This window comes from Carassius gibelio, chromosome A7 (genome assembly GCF_023724105.1).
Source record: "Carassius gibelio isolate Cgi1373 ecotype wild population from Czech Republic chromosome A7, carGib1.2-hapl.c, whole genome shotgun sequence".
Classification (NCBI taxonomy): domain Eukaryota; kingdom Metazoa; phylum Chordata; class Actinopteri; order Cypriniformes; family Cyprinidae; genus Carassius; species Carassius gibelio.
The window spans coordinates 29489987-29506397 of NC_068377.1; the positions used below are offsets into that span (position 1 = coordinate 29489987).

Consider the following 16411-nt stretch of genomic DNA (forward strand, 5'->3'; position numbering starts at 1 on the left):
AGACTCAATTCCTGGAGGGCAAGGGCCCTGCAGCTTAGATTCGACCCTAATTAAACACACCTGATCATATTAATCAAGTCTTTCAGGCTTATTTGAAAACTACATGGTATGAGTGTTTGAGCTTTGTTGGGACAAAACTCTGCAGGGCTCCAGCCCTCTAGGAATTGAGTTTGACACCCCTGTTCCAGGTATTCACAAAAAAAAAAAATTTAACTTAAAAACTTAAACCTAACCCTAACTTCACCTCCATCAAAATTCTTAAATCAGAATTGGTGTAATGATGTTAAAATTAAAAATAAAAATCAGATAAACTAAAAGCTATCATGGTCTGTCACAAAAACTATTTCATGGCTTTAGAAGACAAGCAATATAGCACACAACACATATGGACTTTCTTGAATTTGTCGGTCATGATCACTATGGACTGTTGTTAAAAAAAAAAACCTGTGTAAAGACATTTACGTAACAGGTTCCAAACCACTCAAAAGTGAATAAAACAATAATAGTTTGATGATCTAGTCATGTTCTGTAGGAAACATTCCACTTGTAATGATTTATAATATTGGGCTTGTATCACAAATGCTTTGCTCATAACATACTGCAAATACCTGAGTGAAAGTGTAATAGACCTCTTTAAATAAACAAGCATCAATCTATACACACACACACACAAAAACTATATCTGAAACACCACAACATAAAACTAATATTAAAAAAAGCATGTTAACCAAATCCCGATGCAAGGTTTAGTCTTTTAGCTCCTCTACTGGAATAGTGAACAGGTCAGAGAAGAAGCTCCCTTCGTTATCACCTCCACCAAAAACCAGAAGTGTTTGTGGGGCTGACTCTGGAAGTACATCTTGCTCATTCATAGAACCCTGTAAAAAAAAAAAAGACAATTATTATGAATAATTAACTGCAGGTGCTTGCTGAACTTCATTATTTGAATTTGAATATTGTTACCTGTTTGCATGTGGTGGGCATGGTAATGATGGAATGTCCAGCTCGGGGTACAGAACTGAGCTGGGGAAGTTTCAGAGATGACCAGCAACTAGTGTCTGAAGAAAAAAAATATAAAATAAATAATAATAATAATGTTTATTTATTTATATATATTAATTATTTATTGCAGGTCGCATAGAAATCTTAAAATCTGTCAACAGCATTTATGGTAACAGATGAATCTGTTTCTACAAGATCAGTATATAAGAATGATTTCTGAAGGATCATGTGACACTGAAGACTAGAGTAATGGCTGCAAAAAAACATCAGGAATAAATTAATTTAAAAGTATTAAAACAGACAAACTCATTGTAAATTCAAATGTTTTACAATATTTCTGTTTTACTGTATTTTTGATTAAATGAATACAACTGTGTAGAAGATATATTTAACTGCATGAAAATCTTACCGACCCCATACTTTTGAACAATAATGTACATGAGTAGCAATCAGAATCCTGGCAACGGAACTATCCTCACCTGTGTTGAAGATGAATGCATCACTCAGTGCGTTGTTTCCATTGTAGCCCCCATAGATCAGGAAGCTGCAGTCTGAAAGAACCGCACAGCCATGCCAGCTGTGACAAAGGAAGGGTCAGAGGTCAAATACTCAATACATCTCAATACATATGGCCAGTCATGTGACCATTATAATAAGACAACTGATTGAATTATTTAAACATTTAATCTGCAGTAGAGAGCATGTTTTCAAAGAATGGTTCTTCATCTTTTTTTTACTCTGAGAATGAATTGTCACACATTTTAAATACCTTCTGGGAGAGGGAGCTGTTCCACTGGTCTTCACAGCAGAAAACTCCATCAAGCCTGAAATAGGTTGTGACAACGTGATATTTTAAGCTGACTAATTCACTTTTTAAAAGAGCCCCTTCAGTAATTATTATTTAAAAACTATATAAGTCATACCAAATATTAAATATGCAGAAAAATCTAAAAATCAAATACCGTATTTTCCGGACTATAAGTCACACTTTTTTTCATAGTTTGGCTGGTCCTGCGACTTATAGTCAGGTGCGACTTATTTATCAAAATTAATTTGACATGAACCAAGAGAAATGAACCAAGAGAAAACATTACCGTTTCCAGCCGCGAGAGGGCACTCTATGCTGCTCTGTGCTCCTGTACACTGAAGACATGAAGCGCCCTCTCGCGGCTGGAGACGGTAATGTTTTCCCTTGGTTCTAAAAAAATGCGACTTATAGTCCATTGCAACTTATATGTTTTTTTCCTCATCATGACGTATTTTTGGACTGATGCGACTTATACTCAGGTGCGACTTATAGGCCGAAAAATACGGTAAGTTTTGAAAAGCGTAACAATTCTTGCAGTATTTACCGAGGTCTAGCATGTACATGTCATTGAAGCACACAGGGGTGTCCCATCCACCAAACACAAAGATCCTCCCCTGCATCACACATGCGGAGTGCCTGTACAAATAAATCAAAAAGAAAATACTCATCTGCCACATGTACAGCTGAAAACAGTTTTGAAACATCGCTATCAGTGAAGCAATTAATTAAATTACATCATGCAACTTTGAATAAAAAGACATGAGCTCCCTACCCAGAGCGTGGTGCAGGCTTCTCTCCATTGACAATAGGTTGATACCAGATGGCCATTTCAGGGTTAAAGATGTAGATGGAGTCACTGCAGCCGTCTGGCTCCGGGTGTGGGCGAGGAAACACTCCTCCAAACACAAAGAGCTCTCCTCTGAACATACTGCAGCTGTGGTAGGCCAGAGGAGGCACTTTTCCTTGCGCCTAAAAGGGTTAATTTAATTAAAATAAGCTTTTTAATATATTCAATAATCAACTGGCTAAAACTATTAAACCTGGATTTACTATGGACTACAACAAGATCACATCTGTAACACAAAAACAAATATTTTGTTCCGAGTCATGTGTTATATACAGCAATACTGTATAGTTCTGAGTGTTTTGAAGGTTTTTGTTGTTAATCTTAGAATCAACTGCAGACTAACCTCAACCAAAGTCCAACGCCAGGTTTGTGTGTCTAGGATGTGAACATCATTAAACCATTTCTTATGTTTCGAGCCGCCAAACACAAAAATACGCTTAGATTCCGGGTCATAGGTCGCTGTGTGACCTATGCGGGCCTCCGGGGTGGGTCCTTCTGCAAGGGTTTCAGCAGGTACCCAAGAAAGATCCTCTGAAAAACAATAAGAGTTGAGTTGCATATACCAAATAAAAACAATTAATAACATATTGCAATCCACTGTAGGAAGGAATGCAGTGACTAACCAATTTCACTACTAATCACTTTTAAAACGTCACAGTTAATTAACTGTAGAGGCTCCACTACAGTTTTTTTGTTGCACGCAACGGAACGGTTGCAACTTGCGCAAAACAAAAAGTTACACCAGCGGTGCACAAACTTAAAGTGCTGTGCTTATCAGAGACACGGAGGCTACTTCACACACTAGATTAATTATGACACAGAGACCAAACAGCAAAGCTTCATTTCCACCAAAAAATGCCTTTATTCAATAGTCTAAGAGCATTTTGGGTACACAGTCCAAGAATGACCAGTGCATCACTGAAATATTGCCATAAAAGTTGCCACTAAATAAGCATATTATATTACAAAATAGATAATGCACATCTAGCTGTGCATTTAATTATAATAGACATAATTTTCTCAGGCCAAATATTTGATTAATTATTAATAATATTATTAAAATTAATACTCATGCATGACAGTTGATGGCAATAACAGTTCAGTTAATTCCCATCATTAGTAACAGTTTCCCCAGGGGGATAAATAATGGTAATAGTAATATTCGTCTTATTATATTATTATTAATATAAGTAAAAAAAAACAACAACAAGGATTCCAAGTTCTCTACCTTAGGTACAAAAGAAATGTAGAAAGAATGCAAAAACTGAAAACCTTTTTTTCTTTTTAATTGCAAAGGGAGAGATGAACATTTGTTTGCCTTTATTATTTTATATAAATTACACTTTAAAATCTGAAGAGTGTTCATGTGATTTTATAAATTAGTAGTGTTGTGAAATTATCTTACCAACAAAATCTATAATTGCTGCATTCCTAATCTATTGACATGATGAGACGGAAACATAATGTGAAATGCTTACCTGTGCACAGTTTCCAAATGGGGTCTTTGCAGAACTGCATTCTGGCACCTTGTCCTCCAATCATAATGGCTGTCTGGGGATCAATGGGACAGAGAGTTTGACCCCAGCGACCTGATGGCTTGTCCAGTGGAGCTGAAAAAGTCACAGTGTTGAACATACAATAACTATCATATCATATAATTCATGTAAGCAATGAGAACGATCACTCACCAGTCTGTAAGGGCGTTTTGGCCTGCTTGCCTTTAGCTTTGTGGCTCTGAGAACTGGAAGCTGCAGTCTGTTGCTCCTGTTGTGAGAACAGACGCGTCTGACCTCCACGGTGATTGTTCTTGCTCCGTCTTTGAGGCGTCACCTTATCAGAGGCATTAGGACAGATGTTTTCCTTGCCCCTACCTTCATTAATTTCTTCTTCTTCCTCCTCCTCTCCCTGAGTCCGCTTTCTCTTGCCCAGACATTCTCTTACTGCAGGTACTGTGGGGTTGCACTGGAAAAAATGAATCGAGAGAAGACACTGCAGGTAAGTACAGGCAAATACACAGTGAATCTAACTCCGGCAGGTTCAACTCACCTCTGGAGTGCATTCCATCTGTGAAAGAGTCAGCCCCGGATCCAAAAACTCTGCAATACCCTTTGGAAAACAAGATCATGGGTCAGTTACTGTATATGCACATGTACCAAGGTCTTCACACAGGATGCAATACATTTTATTTCTTATATATTAAAAATAATTTGATAAGACTTTCAGCAAAGATTGTAGCTAGTTTGACTGGAAGTTTTTCTAAAATGTTGCGAAAAAAAGGAAAAGGACAGTTTTCATTTTTGTGACGCACATCCAAATAAAATGGATGATTGACGAGGACTTGGTTTTGTCCATTGAATGTTTGATTGACTGAAAAGATCCAGATTTCATGTGGGATTTTGTTGTGTAACACAAAATAAGGCTGAGCTTGTACGGTCTCTTACCCCAGTGAGTTTTACATTTAGGGTTGCTCCACTGGACCAGACACCATCCTCACCAGATTCCCATGACAGACACCTGAGAGAAGAGTAAGGTAACTTAAGGCATTCAAGGTTGTGATGAAATCATACTGAACTGACGTAACGTTAATGGTAAACGTACTTATTGAATGGTGTTAGTTTTCCCATGTTAATGGGTATGTTCCTCTCGTCAGCAAGTTCCACAGAGACTGACTCTCTCTCTCCCCAGTCTCCCCTGGTGAAGAGAACCATCAGCTGGACACCAGGCTGGATCTCAGTCGAGCTCTGCCACACATCAGGCCTGTTGTGGGGAATACATGATGAAGAATACAATCAACTCAAATACAGAACACAGATTCAACATATAGTAGTTACCGAGACAAGCATCTACAGTACTGCTGACATCGTGCACATCTGTGTTGGTCGCAAGAACTTTACGAGGCGGGAGGCAGAAAGTCTGCAGTGTACAATCAAGACAGCTTAGAAATATTAACATATGAAGCTATCTGAATATATGTCGGGCATTAAACGACCTGAATCACTGTAAGCGTGCACAGCATAACTTGCATTAAAATAATATTAAATAGACAGCCAAATGCATACAACGCATCTCCAATCATGTTTGTTTTTCAGTGAATTTTACCTCAAAATCTGCTGTGGTGGTTCATCTACTCCAAATATGGCATAAACACCAAAGTCCTCCATCGAAACGATTTATTTTGACACTTTCCACTAGAACAAGTGCAAAACAAACAAATTAATATTCAGACTCTGATCCACAGAGCTCTATCTCCCGCCGACCTAAAGCGCTCTAAATATAAAACTCGCGCCACCGCCACGACGTTTCATTCACGAAGCGCAGTGATTGGATGAGTGGGCGGGAATACAATTCTGTCGACCAATCCGATAGAAGAAGCAAACCGTTTTCCTGTTGTTGCGATGTTGATTGACAAGCAAAGTCGGCCAATTGATGATTGACTTCATTGCAGGCGGGATGCGTGATTGTCATGGAGGAGGGTCATTCTTGTCACTTTACATTTTGGTAATATCGACTCTATGTAATAAGAATTTCACCTCATAAATCATAAAGTGAGATCACAAAAGTGACAAAATGATATGAGGAGAAAATGCATGTTATATACTAGACTATTATCATTGGGAAAGTTCCATATACATAACCAGTTAATTGTTGGCTATTATATAGTGTGAAAAATGATCTTACTACTTTTTATAATCAAATGCATATAATCGTAATTTAAAAAATCCCCAGAAGGTTTGTAATTTGTGCGACTGACTAGAGCTGCTGCCAAATCAAAGACTATCTGTTATGAAATAGGCGCTACAAATCAATAATACCCTGTCCGCTGGTGACACCTGCTGGGCAAACGCATGGAAAGGCTATGGAAAGATCTTAACTGTTATTATTTGCGTACATATCGTTGCAAAAAAGTTTTAAACAGTTCCTACTTTACAGACTTGAATTTCTAATAGAGGTCTCACTTATAATAAGTCTTTAAAAGGATTATATTTCAATTATTATTATATACTATTGACCTTTTTATATCAAAGTTGATCCACTTGACTCACATTTTTTTATTATTAAATGTCAAAAGTTTTGGTTTAATGTGGCATTTAAAAAAAATGTTGTTGTGTGTGTGTGGGAGTAGGTATTTTGTGTTTTATTTAATTATTGTTGTTATTATTAATAATCATTTTAAAAGACCAACATGTTTATGTCGTGTATTAATATGATCACAGACAGGCCTGTATTCTGCAGTGTTTTATACATTTTTAAATCTTACAGCAGATGATGGCAAATCATAGTATTATTCTAGAGGGGAAGCGGCTTCCACGAATTACTGCCACTCTAATGATGCACTTTAACGCTGAAAGGGAGGGTACCTTTGGCATCCACGGGACCAGGTTCAGGACTCAGACCCCTAAAAATGAGTTTGAAGATTCTCCATCTACTGGAGAAGTGAGTCAACCCACCAACCCAGAGTTGTGCCACTTTGTTGACACTGAAGTGCCCTCTGCTGCGGGACGACATACTGTAGAAGACCAGTCGTTGGAGTCTGGCCCAAACTCCCCTTCTGCATGGAGTCTGAGTAGTATTACAGGAGGTGAAACCCCCCTAGAAGAACTGGAGGACAATACAGATGGGTCTCTTCGGAGGGACCAGAGAACTGGAGGTTTGACTGGAGTTAAAAAAAAAATTACATTATGTTTGGTTGCAGATGTTTCTTCCCTACCAGAACTACTGTTGTGTTATCTCAAACTCTTGCTCTTTCAGTGACATTCACAGACTGGCACAAATGTCGCGTAACAGCTCTGTGTACTGAGCGTTTCGACAAGCTGCTCAGAGAATGTCCTCAGTATCACAACACTAAGAGCTGCTTCGCTGCTTTTGTAATGGAGAGAGGTGAGTGTGAGACAACGTTATTAGAATTAACTGAAAACCATAAACGTAATTTTGTTACTTTAAATAAAATACACAAAACTATTTATTTAGCTTTTGCCAAAGTTAACATTTCTTATTTTCAGTTAGTTTAACTTGATGTACTGAATTAACTACAATTAAAACCAAAATAAACATGAATTAAAACTATCCTGACACAATAAAGACAAGACAATAACTAATAAAAATGACAATAAACACCAAAATGACTTAAAGTCTTGGAAATTACTATACTGAAAATGGAAACTATACAAATAAAACCTATTTCAAAATAAAATAAAATAAATTATGAACATTGGTGCTTTGAAAGAAGACCACACTTTGTTTATGGTTAAAGACTGAACCAATAAGATTTTTCTGTTGGGCCAATAGTTCAGATTTATACTTAGCTTGTCCTTTATAATTAAGATTTCTTATTTGTAAGTGTATTTCCTTTTTATTAATCATATAATAATCCCTTAAAATCTATTTTAAAAAGCTATTATTAATTTTTTCTCAGATAAACATTTATAAATGTATATTTTTCTCATAAAAAGTTACATTTACTTTGCAAAGAAAATGAACAATACCTGGAAATCATACCATTATCTTATCAAAACAGGAAACCCTAAGACAGTAAAAAAATTCTTAACATGTTCAGTTTGTAATTTTCAATCTGTTTTTACTGATACTACCAAAAAAATCACAATAGTCATTCTTGTCATTTGTCAATTTTGACAAAACCTCAACTATGTTAGCCTGGTAGATCATTTTACCTACCTGACGGACAGAATCCACAACTTAATTTAACAGAAAACCAAATGTTTGTGCATGTCTAAAGCCATTATGCTTGGTAATATGTGCGTGAGTGAAAAACACCATGCAATCATTTGATACATACTTGATGTGTGCGTCAGAGGTGCTTGACACAGGTGGGCAGCGCTGTGAGGAATATGAAGTGGTAGCTCTGGGATCAGGTCAGAACTGCTGCAGTAGTTGGCTTTCATACACAGGATCTGTCGTCCATGACTGCCACGCCATTGTCATCGCCCGCAGAGCCCTCAAAAGGTGCAAAAAGATTTCATATAGAAGGCATTTCCATTCTTAAACGTACAGAGAGAGAGAGATGAAGAGATTTGATTTGCTTTATATGAATGCTGTTTTGTGTGTCTAATATATATATATATATTTAGTCTGTCTGGTGTCACAGGTACATGTACAAGCAGCTCCTGCTGTTCTACAGTGCTGATCAAGAGCTGAAGAAGCGCTCAATATTGGAAAGTATATCATTTGAACGACTGCTTCAGCTCAGGCCACACATTTACCTTCACTTGTACACTAACAAAGCCCCCTAAGGAGCAGCACAGTGCACAGTTTTGTAATTTTAATTACTTTTCTTAAACTCTTATGTTGTCTGCTTACTGCTTTGTATTTTAGAAAACTCTCTATTGTGTATATTAAGGGTATTTAGACAATGAATAGTTGAAAAAAAGATGTATGCAAATGTCTTCCCACTTCCAGATAGTCTCAAAGCAGTGCCTACTCCACTCTGAAGCTGCAGTGCCACGCTTAAGGCTCTCTCATCCCTGCTGCCTTCCTGCTTCCAAGTGTGTGGGGTGCTCGCATCTGTTGCATGTCTGACAGTGCCAAACTCACCCATTGGACTGTCACAGGAGTGCAAGGGGCACTACTGAGTAATTTCATCAATCCAGTCTACATTACCAGCATTGCACTTGGTAAGCTGTTCGCATTGGCAGGTAACAGAACGCTCCAAATGTCTCCAAATATCGTAATTGGATCTCGATCGAAACTGTTTTGAAGTCATCCAAGCTGCCAGAAAAATGAGAATATTTATTAACATTTTCTGTACTTTGCCTAGGTGATTCCAGGTACAGCTCAGAGAAAGTGTCTGATATAGTTAACAAGCGTCTGGGCACAGGCTGGAATGAAGCACTGCCTCCTTCATTCAAACAAACCGCCATCGTCTTTCTGAGTGGAGAGCATGTGGGGCCTGATGAGAAACAGACCACTGCAGAGACCTCAGTGTCAGCTGGTGTTTGGGAGACTCCAGTATTGAGATTCTGGACAGCACCACTGGTTATGCAATCAAGAAGTCAGTCGTACTAAATAAACAAGTTAATGACCATCTTCTCTTATGCAAAGGTTTAGTGCTTGTACAGTATCATACAAGGAGCTCAAGATCACTGTGTTTGTTTGTTCAACCACTCGTTTTGCAAAAATACTGTACTGTCTCCTATAGTTGGATATATCAAATAACTGTAAAATATATGAATACAACAAATGTTGCAATAAATTCATCACTTTTTTGTTTTGATCTTCCTTTTTTTCCTCTCTTAGTTCTCCATTTGTAAGCGGTCCTGGATCGTCCAGCAGGCTTTGTAAAAGAGCGTTGTACTTCTGCTTCAGAAAAGTCTCCGCGCTTGCAGGCCACCATGACTTTTTGTCATTCCCCACATACCGCAGTGCTAAAGTATGTGTATTGATTTTAGTTTTGATGATATCCACGCACATGTAAGACATTTTATCCTAAATATTTGGTTAAAACTGAGGTTAAATGTATATAAATGTGCCATTTTGTGCCCTGTGGTCTGTTGTTGTAAACGGCTCATTTGTTTGGTTCTGTCTAGATGGCTGCCCAGCTGTATCAGGAGACCAAGACTCAAGTCAGTATGCAGTTCTTGGCCAACAATGCTGGATCGTGGAACTCCAAACACTTGGTAGATTGCTTCAGTCGTTAAATGACAGGTTGAACAACCCTTGAAATTCACTTAGTTTGCCAGTCATTTCAGGATTTTGATGTTCAATAGATACCCGTCTTTCCTGTTGAATGTTCATTGATGATTGTAGACATGTTCATATTGTCAAGTTCTTTATCAGATGTTCACTTCTACTGAAAACATTTCTGTTCTTAAAAAGGCAAGAGTACTACCAGCTATTTTGACCTGATAGTTAATGTTTGTGTGGTTGCTTTGCTTTTGCAGTTATTGTGATTCTGTGATTTGGTGTTTTATTGTTTATTTGATAAGAAAGATAGCCACGAAGAGACTTTAAGTTGGCTTGTCATACCTACACATAAATATTAGAGTTCTTTTACAAGCCTATTTATCATTTGTGATACAGAATAATAAAACATTGTGAAGTTGTTGATATGTGGTTCTTTATTTAAAGGTATTAAATAATTAGAGGAACAGTAAATAACTTGATTATCTTTTCATCAAGGCACCTGTTAGTGGGTGGGATATATTAGGCAGCAAGTGAACATTTTGTCCTCAAAGTTGATGCGTTACAAGCAGGAAAATTGGGCAAGCAAGAAGTTAATGCTGGTGCGGATGGAAAGGTGTCATACTGTAGTAAACCTCTAATTATTTGTTTATAATTCAGCTTCTGCCCCCTACTGGCCAGTGAATAACTTGGTCATAAAACACAGACAGAAGACCACAACTCGATCTTGGAGGGCCGGTGTTCTCCAGAGTTTAGCTCCAACTTGCCTCAACACACCTGCCGGGAAATTTCTAGCATGCCTAGTAAGAGCTTGATCGGCTGGTTCAGGTGTGTTTAATTAGGGTTTGAGCTAAACTCTGCAGGACACTGGCCTTCCAGGACTGCGTTTAGGCACCCCGATGTAATCTGTACACAGGAGAGAGACCGCGTACTTGCGATTGTAAATCCACTCAGTTCTCGTTGTGTATGGCCATAAAATGAGGCATTGTTCAGAGGCAATTAAACCTCTATAACACCTAATAAGACCTAATAAAAAAAAAATTAAGCACCACAAGACAAAACATTTATTTTTATGATGCAAACAATCTAAATGGGTTTTTGATCAGGCAAGTGCATTGTGAAAGAAAAAAAAAAAGATTATCTTTGTACAAAGACTGTATTTTCACTTGGAAACCCTTTCAGAAGTTTGAGGAGAAATCTGATAGCAAAAATAGCTGACCCCTCTCAATTCTCCCACCTCTTGAACTCCTACATCAGCTGGCAGTTCTGCTCCTCTAACTTCTCTCTCAAGCCATACAAGCCTGGCATCAGGATCCTCATCTGAGAACTGTAGGAGAGTCCCTGAGGGCTTCAGCACCTGTAAACATTGCTTCACTATCTGTCCAGCCTTAACTTGACCTTCTTTAGACCTAACTAAAGCATCTGTGGTACCCTTGTCTAATATCAAATCCAGGCTTCTGGCCACAAAGTATCCTCTCAACTGTGTGCAGTCCATCTCCAGGAAGGCAAGATCCGATGATGGATTGCATGGCTGTACCAATGTAGAATTACTGTGCTTCTCCATAAGTTTCACTGCAACTGCAGAGATATCAGCACAGATGACCTTCACAGCACATGGAGAGGTTCTGTAGATACAAGGTCCTAATGCGGACGTGCCACAACCCATGTCCAGGATGTTCAGTGGACCACTGTTTGAATGAGACATGGTCTGAAGTATAGGAAGAATGAAGTCTTTGACTGAGTGGAATCCAAAGAACCACTCAAAATTTTTGAATTGGCCTTTGCTTCCATTTTCTGTATAGAATCTGTCCCATGTTGCTTTTTTGTCCATATTTTCAATTAGTTCATCTGTGAACGGAAGTTGTAAATAGTTAGAATATAGAACAAAAATGCATATTATCCCCTTTAAAGTGCAATAAGTAATTTAAAGATAAAGGAATTAATGAATAAAACGACCATATTAGCAAATTAGAAACCTAGGAGGAGTATGCTGCTCAATTTTTTATTTTATTTTTCTCGACTAATGTCAGACAATTGTATAGAAACCCTTTTGGTAATGGTAATTCATTTAGCAATTTTTCTCGGTGCAATATAAATCGCCCAGAGCAGTGTTAACGCATGAGGTTAATACATGTTAAATACAAGTATGTAACAGGTTAAGATGTAACCATTTTAAAATTGCTATTAGCTTCTATGGAAATGTCACATAATCAGTAATATACACTAACTTGTCAAACTAGTATGATGCCATCTGTGTGCCCTGGTCAGCTTTGGAATGGTCCTCAGCGACACTGCAAGTCTGGAGAATAACATTTGTACTCCGTTTAAAACAAAACCCTGGTACCATGTGTGATCCTGTGACTGAATGGCACGACCCGGAAGTGTACATGAGAGAGGGGGCGGTGGAAAAAGAACTCGATCAAGATGGCGGATGAGAAGCAGGAATCATCACAGGGAGAGATGGAGGGTAAGTGCAAAAATAACATTCATCACGCCGTTTAAAAGATCAGCGGACACGCTTCAGCAAAACACCTCGCAGGGTCCTGCATGAGGGAGCGTGCATTAGAAAATTAGGCTTTAACTGCTGGACGAGCAAGAGGAGGAAATGCAGAGCATTCGCTGTACAAAGAGTAAACCCTGGGCTCATTTAACCAAAAATAAATCCCAATCTTCCAGCTGTAAACTGTAATATACACTAATATTCACTCGGCGTTTATTGGAGGTAACTTAAGTGGTGAATCTGTTTGTGTTGTAGTTGTGTGGTTACAGTTATGCACGGTTATTATAGTGAGTCAGATGGTTAAAAGACTCCTCACACACGACTTTGTTTACATTACGTCCGAATGTGACGCAAGTCCGCACATTACCAATAACATCAGGTCCAGGTTTTTGTGTGGCAGGTGTCTAAAACTTTTTTCTTCTCTCTTCTTTTTTTTTTACTCTCTCTCTGCATACACACTTTATTTATTTATTTCTTTGTTTTGCAGGAGTGAACTGCCTTGCATATGATGAAGCCATTATGGCACAGCAGGACCGTATTCAGCAAGAGGTGAGTGTTCAGAGTAATGCCAGTTTTAAAAATAGGCTTTTAATTTAGATCTACACTAACTGTTACTGAACAAATCACTGATAATTTTGTTTTTGTCAAATTGTTAGCTGTTTCTTTAACAAAGAAATGAGGAAAGTTCATCCAAACATACCGGTCTGAGATCATTTACCCTCTTCTCAAAGCTATTTTTCTTTTTTCTGTGTAAGAGAAATGTTAGGTAGAATGTTTATGCTGTTCTTTAATTTCATACAACATGAGGATGACTAAATGAATTAACCCTCTAATTGCTCATTTTATTTTAATAGATAGCCACCAGTAACCCTTTAGTGTCGGACAGACAAGATCTGAATGTGCTTCAGGGTGAATATGCTGCAGAGGACACCATCTACCAGCTCAAGATAAAGGTCACCACATTTTCACGAGCTTACTTTACATGTAGCAAGTGCCTGAAACCTGCTGTAAAACTGTTATCTTGTTTATAGGACCTTCACAAAAAGTATACACACATTCGTAAGACACGGCCAGATGGAAATTGTTTCTACAGAGCTTTTGGCTTTGCACATTTGGAGTCACTACTGGATGACGGCAAAGAGCTGCAAAGGTAGCGTACTGCTTGATTTGGGTGCTTAAAGCAGATACCGTTTATTTTATTTGGACAATTTGCAGCAATTCTGGAGATATCAGCAACCTTATTTACGCAAAGTACCATTTTGTAAATGTTTTTTCTTTCTGTCATTGTAGTGAATTGTCTAAGTACCAGACCTGTCTCAATTTTGGCACTATAGGTTTAAAGCTGTGGCAGCTAAGAGCAAGCTGGACCTTGTAAACCAGGGCTTTACCGAATTCACTATCGAGGACTTTCACAACACTGTGAGTTGGAAAATGTATCAGTTATAAACTATGCTCAAATGACATGCCATCTCAAATTCAAAGCTCAGTGCTTTTAATGGTAAGTTCACAGATTTTCAGCCAGCTTTATTTTGTTACAATGTGGGTAGTATACAGCACTGGGTCCGAATACATCGCTGAGAGTTCAAGTCGAGTCCAAGTCTTTAACTAATGAGTTTGACTGGGGGACGTTTAGCATGTCGTCATTTCAATTTTGTTGTTATTTATTTTTTTGTTAACACACAGTGTATTCGACTGTATTTAAAAAGTCCCTGTCAAGTTTGAGTACAAGTCCACCCGAGTGTTTAGTTTTCACCAAAAGCCCACTTAAAGATGTATGTGCGTCATCTGGCAACTTCTTACAACAATAACTAGAGATTGTACTTTGAGCCCAGTGCATTATGGGTGTTCCAGTTTTCGTAACTGCCATTTGTCTGTTTTCTCTACTTGTGTAGCACAGTTTACATTTTTTACAGTTTACATTAGTAAAAAAAGAAAAAGTTTCTACTGCACAGCCAACTTTTGTCTTTTACCTTGTCAGCAGTGAATCACCCCTTTAAGTCCTGTAACTGTTCATGCTTTATGTTTTTGCTTCATGTTTATGCTCACTGTGGTTTCTCTCCTTTGTCAGTTCATGGACCTGATTGAGCTGTGTGAAAAGCAGCAATCGCTTGGTGAACTGCTGACCTCCTTCAATGACCAGAGTGTGTCTGACTACATAGTGGTTTACCTGAGGCTTCTCACCTCGGGATACCTGCAGCGGGAGCATGTGTTCTTTCAGCACTTCATAGAGGGCGGCCGTTCTGTCAAAGAGTTTTGCCAGCAGGTGAGTGACACCTAAGAGTATTATTTGTGAACTAGTTTAAGACAGTGGTCAGAATTTAACTTCTAATAATCCATGTTTTATTTTTTAGGAGGTGGAACCCATGTCGAAAGAGAGCGACCACATACATATCATTGCCTTAGCCCAGGCACTGAATGTGCCCATATTAGTGGAATACATGGACAGAGGAGAGGGTGGAACGGTCAACCATCATATTTTCCCTGAAGGAAGTGAGCCACGCATCTTCCTACTCTACCGCCCAGGCCACTATGACATCCTATACAAGTGATACTCTGTTGTTCCATTTTGAAGAAACAATCTCATTTCTACAGCCAAGTTGAGTCATACACGTGTATGCAAGGCTATGCCATGATTAATCACAATAAAGTTTTCACTCCAGTCCTCCCCACGTTACAAAATGAATGATTTTTTTTTCAGTACAGACAGAACTTCAAACAGACAATGCATCAGACAGCAGCATTATTAGGGTTGTACAGTAGGTTTTTTTTGTGGTTGTAAATGTTATCATCTTGCTTTTAGTGTTTTTCCTTCCTTATACTGCCTTTCATGAGTTTTATTAAAGGGATTTACTCCACACTTCAGCTTAAGTCAATTTGTGGTTTCAGAAATTATTGTGAATGTGATGACATCAAGAGCACAGTTTTACAATTCAAAAGTGGATCTAAGCCAGTTAACAAGAAAAGAACAGACCGGCTTTATTGAGTTGGATTTAATCTTAGACAGCTTAATCATTTAAGTGCTCATTTTAGATTAATTTACCAAACAAATCACCTTTTTATTGATTTAAAGCAGATATGGGTTAAAAATGGGTTCCAAATCATTTATAATCATGTACGACTCAAACCACAACACTACAAAGATGTGTCTGATATCCACCTGGACTCTGGAGGCATCCTTCTCGGTCGTGGCCGTTTTCTGTGGGATCCATCCAGCCGGACCGAGGATGGCAATCCAGATAAAGGTCATCATAAATACATTTTCCTATAAGTGTAGGGGCAAGAATATATGAATGGAGTATGCAATATTGCGAAAGCAATCATTTTAGACGGATTCAAGGCATGTCTGAGTCGGGAACAAGAGTCGGATCTTTTAAGTGAATCGGTTGAGCAAGTTCGCAAAACCTGATTCGTGATGAACATTTTTAGCCGTTACAAGCTTATCATATTTGGGTTTTTCTAAATTAACTTAAGATTAGAATGATTATTATTCTTAGTTCACAGGTCACAGTCGGTATGCTGACAATGTATTTTTAAAAGTACATATGCACTTTTATCTTTTTGACGTAAATTAGCTAAATGTTTTAATAGTTTTGGAACAAAACGGTCTCAATTTAACATT

At 38.2% G+C, this 16411-nt stretch overlaps 3 protein-coding genes and 1 pseudogene across 4 annotated transcripts; 2 read left to right on the top strand and 2 right to left on the bottom strand.

The window, feature by feature from the left end:
* Window positions 1–362: 362 nt before the first annotated feature.
* Window positions 363–5947, bottom strand: LOC128017110 (uncharacterized). The gene is made up of 13 exons (XM_052602324.1): window positions 5757–5947; window positions 5256–5414; window positions 5099–5171; window positions 4704–4763; window positions 4346–4619; window positions 4136–4267; window positions 3001–3188; window positions 2583–2779; window positions 2355–2446; window positions 1772–1826; window positions 1482–1579; window positions 964–1058; window positions 363–878 (listed from the first exon to the last, which is right to left on the bottom strand). Exons 1-13 carry the CDS (start codon window positions 5816–5818, stop codon window positions 747–749), a joined length of 1617 nt encoding a protein of 538 aa, XP_052458284.1. The 5' UTR covers window positions 5819–5947; the 3' UTR covers window positions 363–746.
* A 1039-nt stretch (window positions 5948–6986) lies between these two features.
* On the top strand, window positions 6987–10543 carry LOC128017518 (adenosine deaminase domain-containing protein 1-like; annotated as a pseudogene).
* A 666-nt stretch (window positions 10544–11209) lies between these two features.
* Window positions 11210–12680, bottom strand: LOC128017113 (citrate synthase-lysine N-methyltransferase CSKMT, mitochondrial). The gene is made up of 2 exons (XM_052602329.1): window positions 12521–12680; window positions 11210–12140 (listed from the first exon to the last, which is right to left on the bottom strand). Exons 1-2 carry the CDS (start codon window positions 12603–12605, stop codon window positions 11455–11457), a joined length of 771 nt encoding a protein of 256 aa, XP_052458289.1. The 5' UTR covers window positions 12606–12680; the 3' UTR covers window positions 11210–11454.
* Window positions 12655–15660, top strand: LOC128017112 (ubiquitin thioesterase OTUB1). Of its 2 annotated transcripts, XM_052602328.1 has the most exons (8): window positions 12656–12759; window positions 13280–13341; window positions 13449–13494; window positions 13647–13745; window positions 13824–13942; window positions 14127–14211; window positions 14861–15055; window positions 15144–15660. In XM_052602328.1, exons 2-8 carry the CDS (start codon window positions 13298–13300, stop codon window positions 15339–15341), a joined length of 786 nt encoding a protein of 261 aa, XP_052458288.1. In that variant the 5' UTR covers window positions 12656–12759; window positions 13280–13297; the 3' UTR covers window positions 15342–15660. The 2 variants fall into 2 exon arrangements, with proteins under 2 accessions (XP_052458287.1, XP_052458288.1); XM_052602327.1 differs by lacking the exon at window positions 13449–13494 and having other exon boundaries at window positions 12655–12759.
* The last annotated feature ends 751 nt before the right edge of the window (window positions 15661–16411 follow it).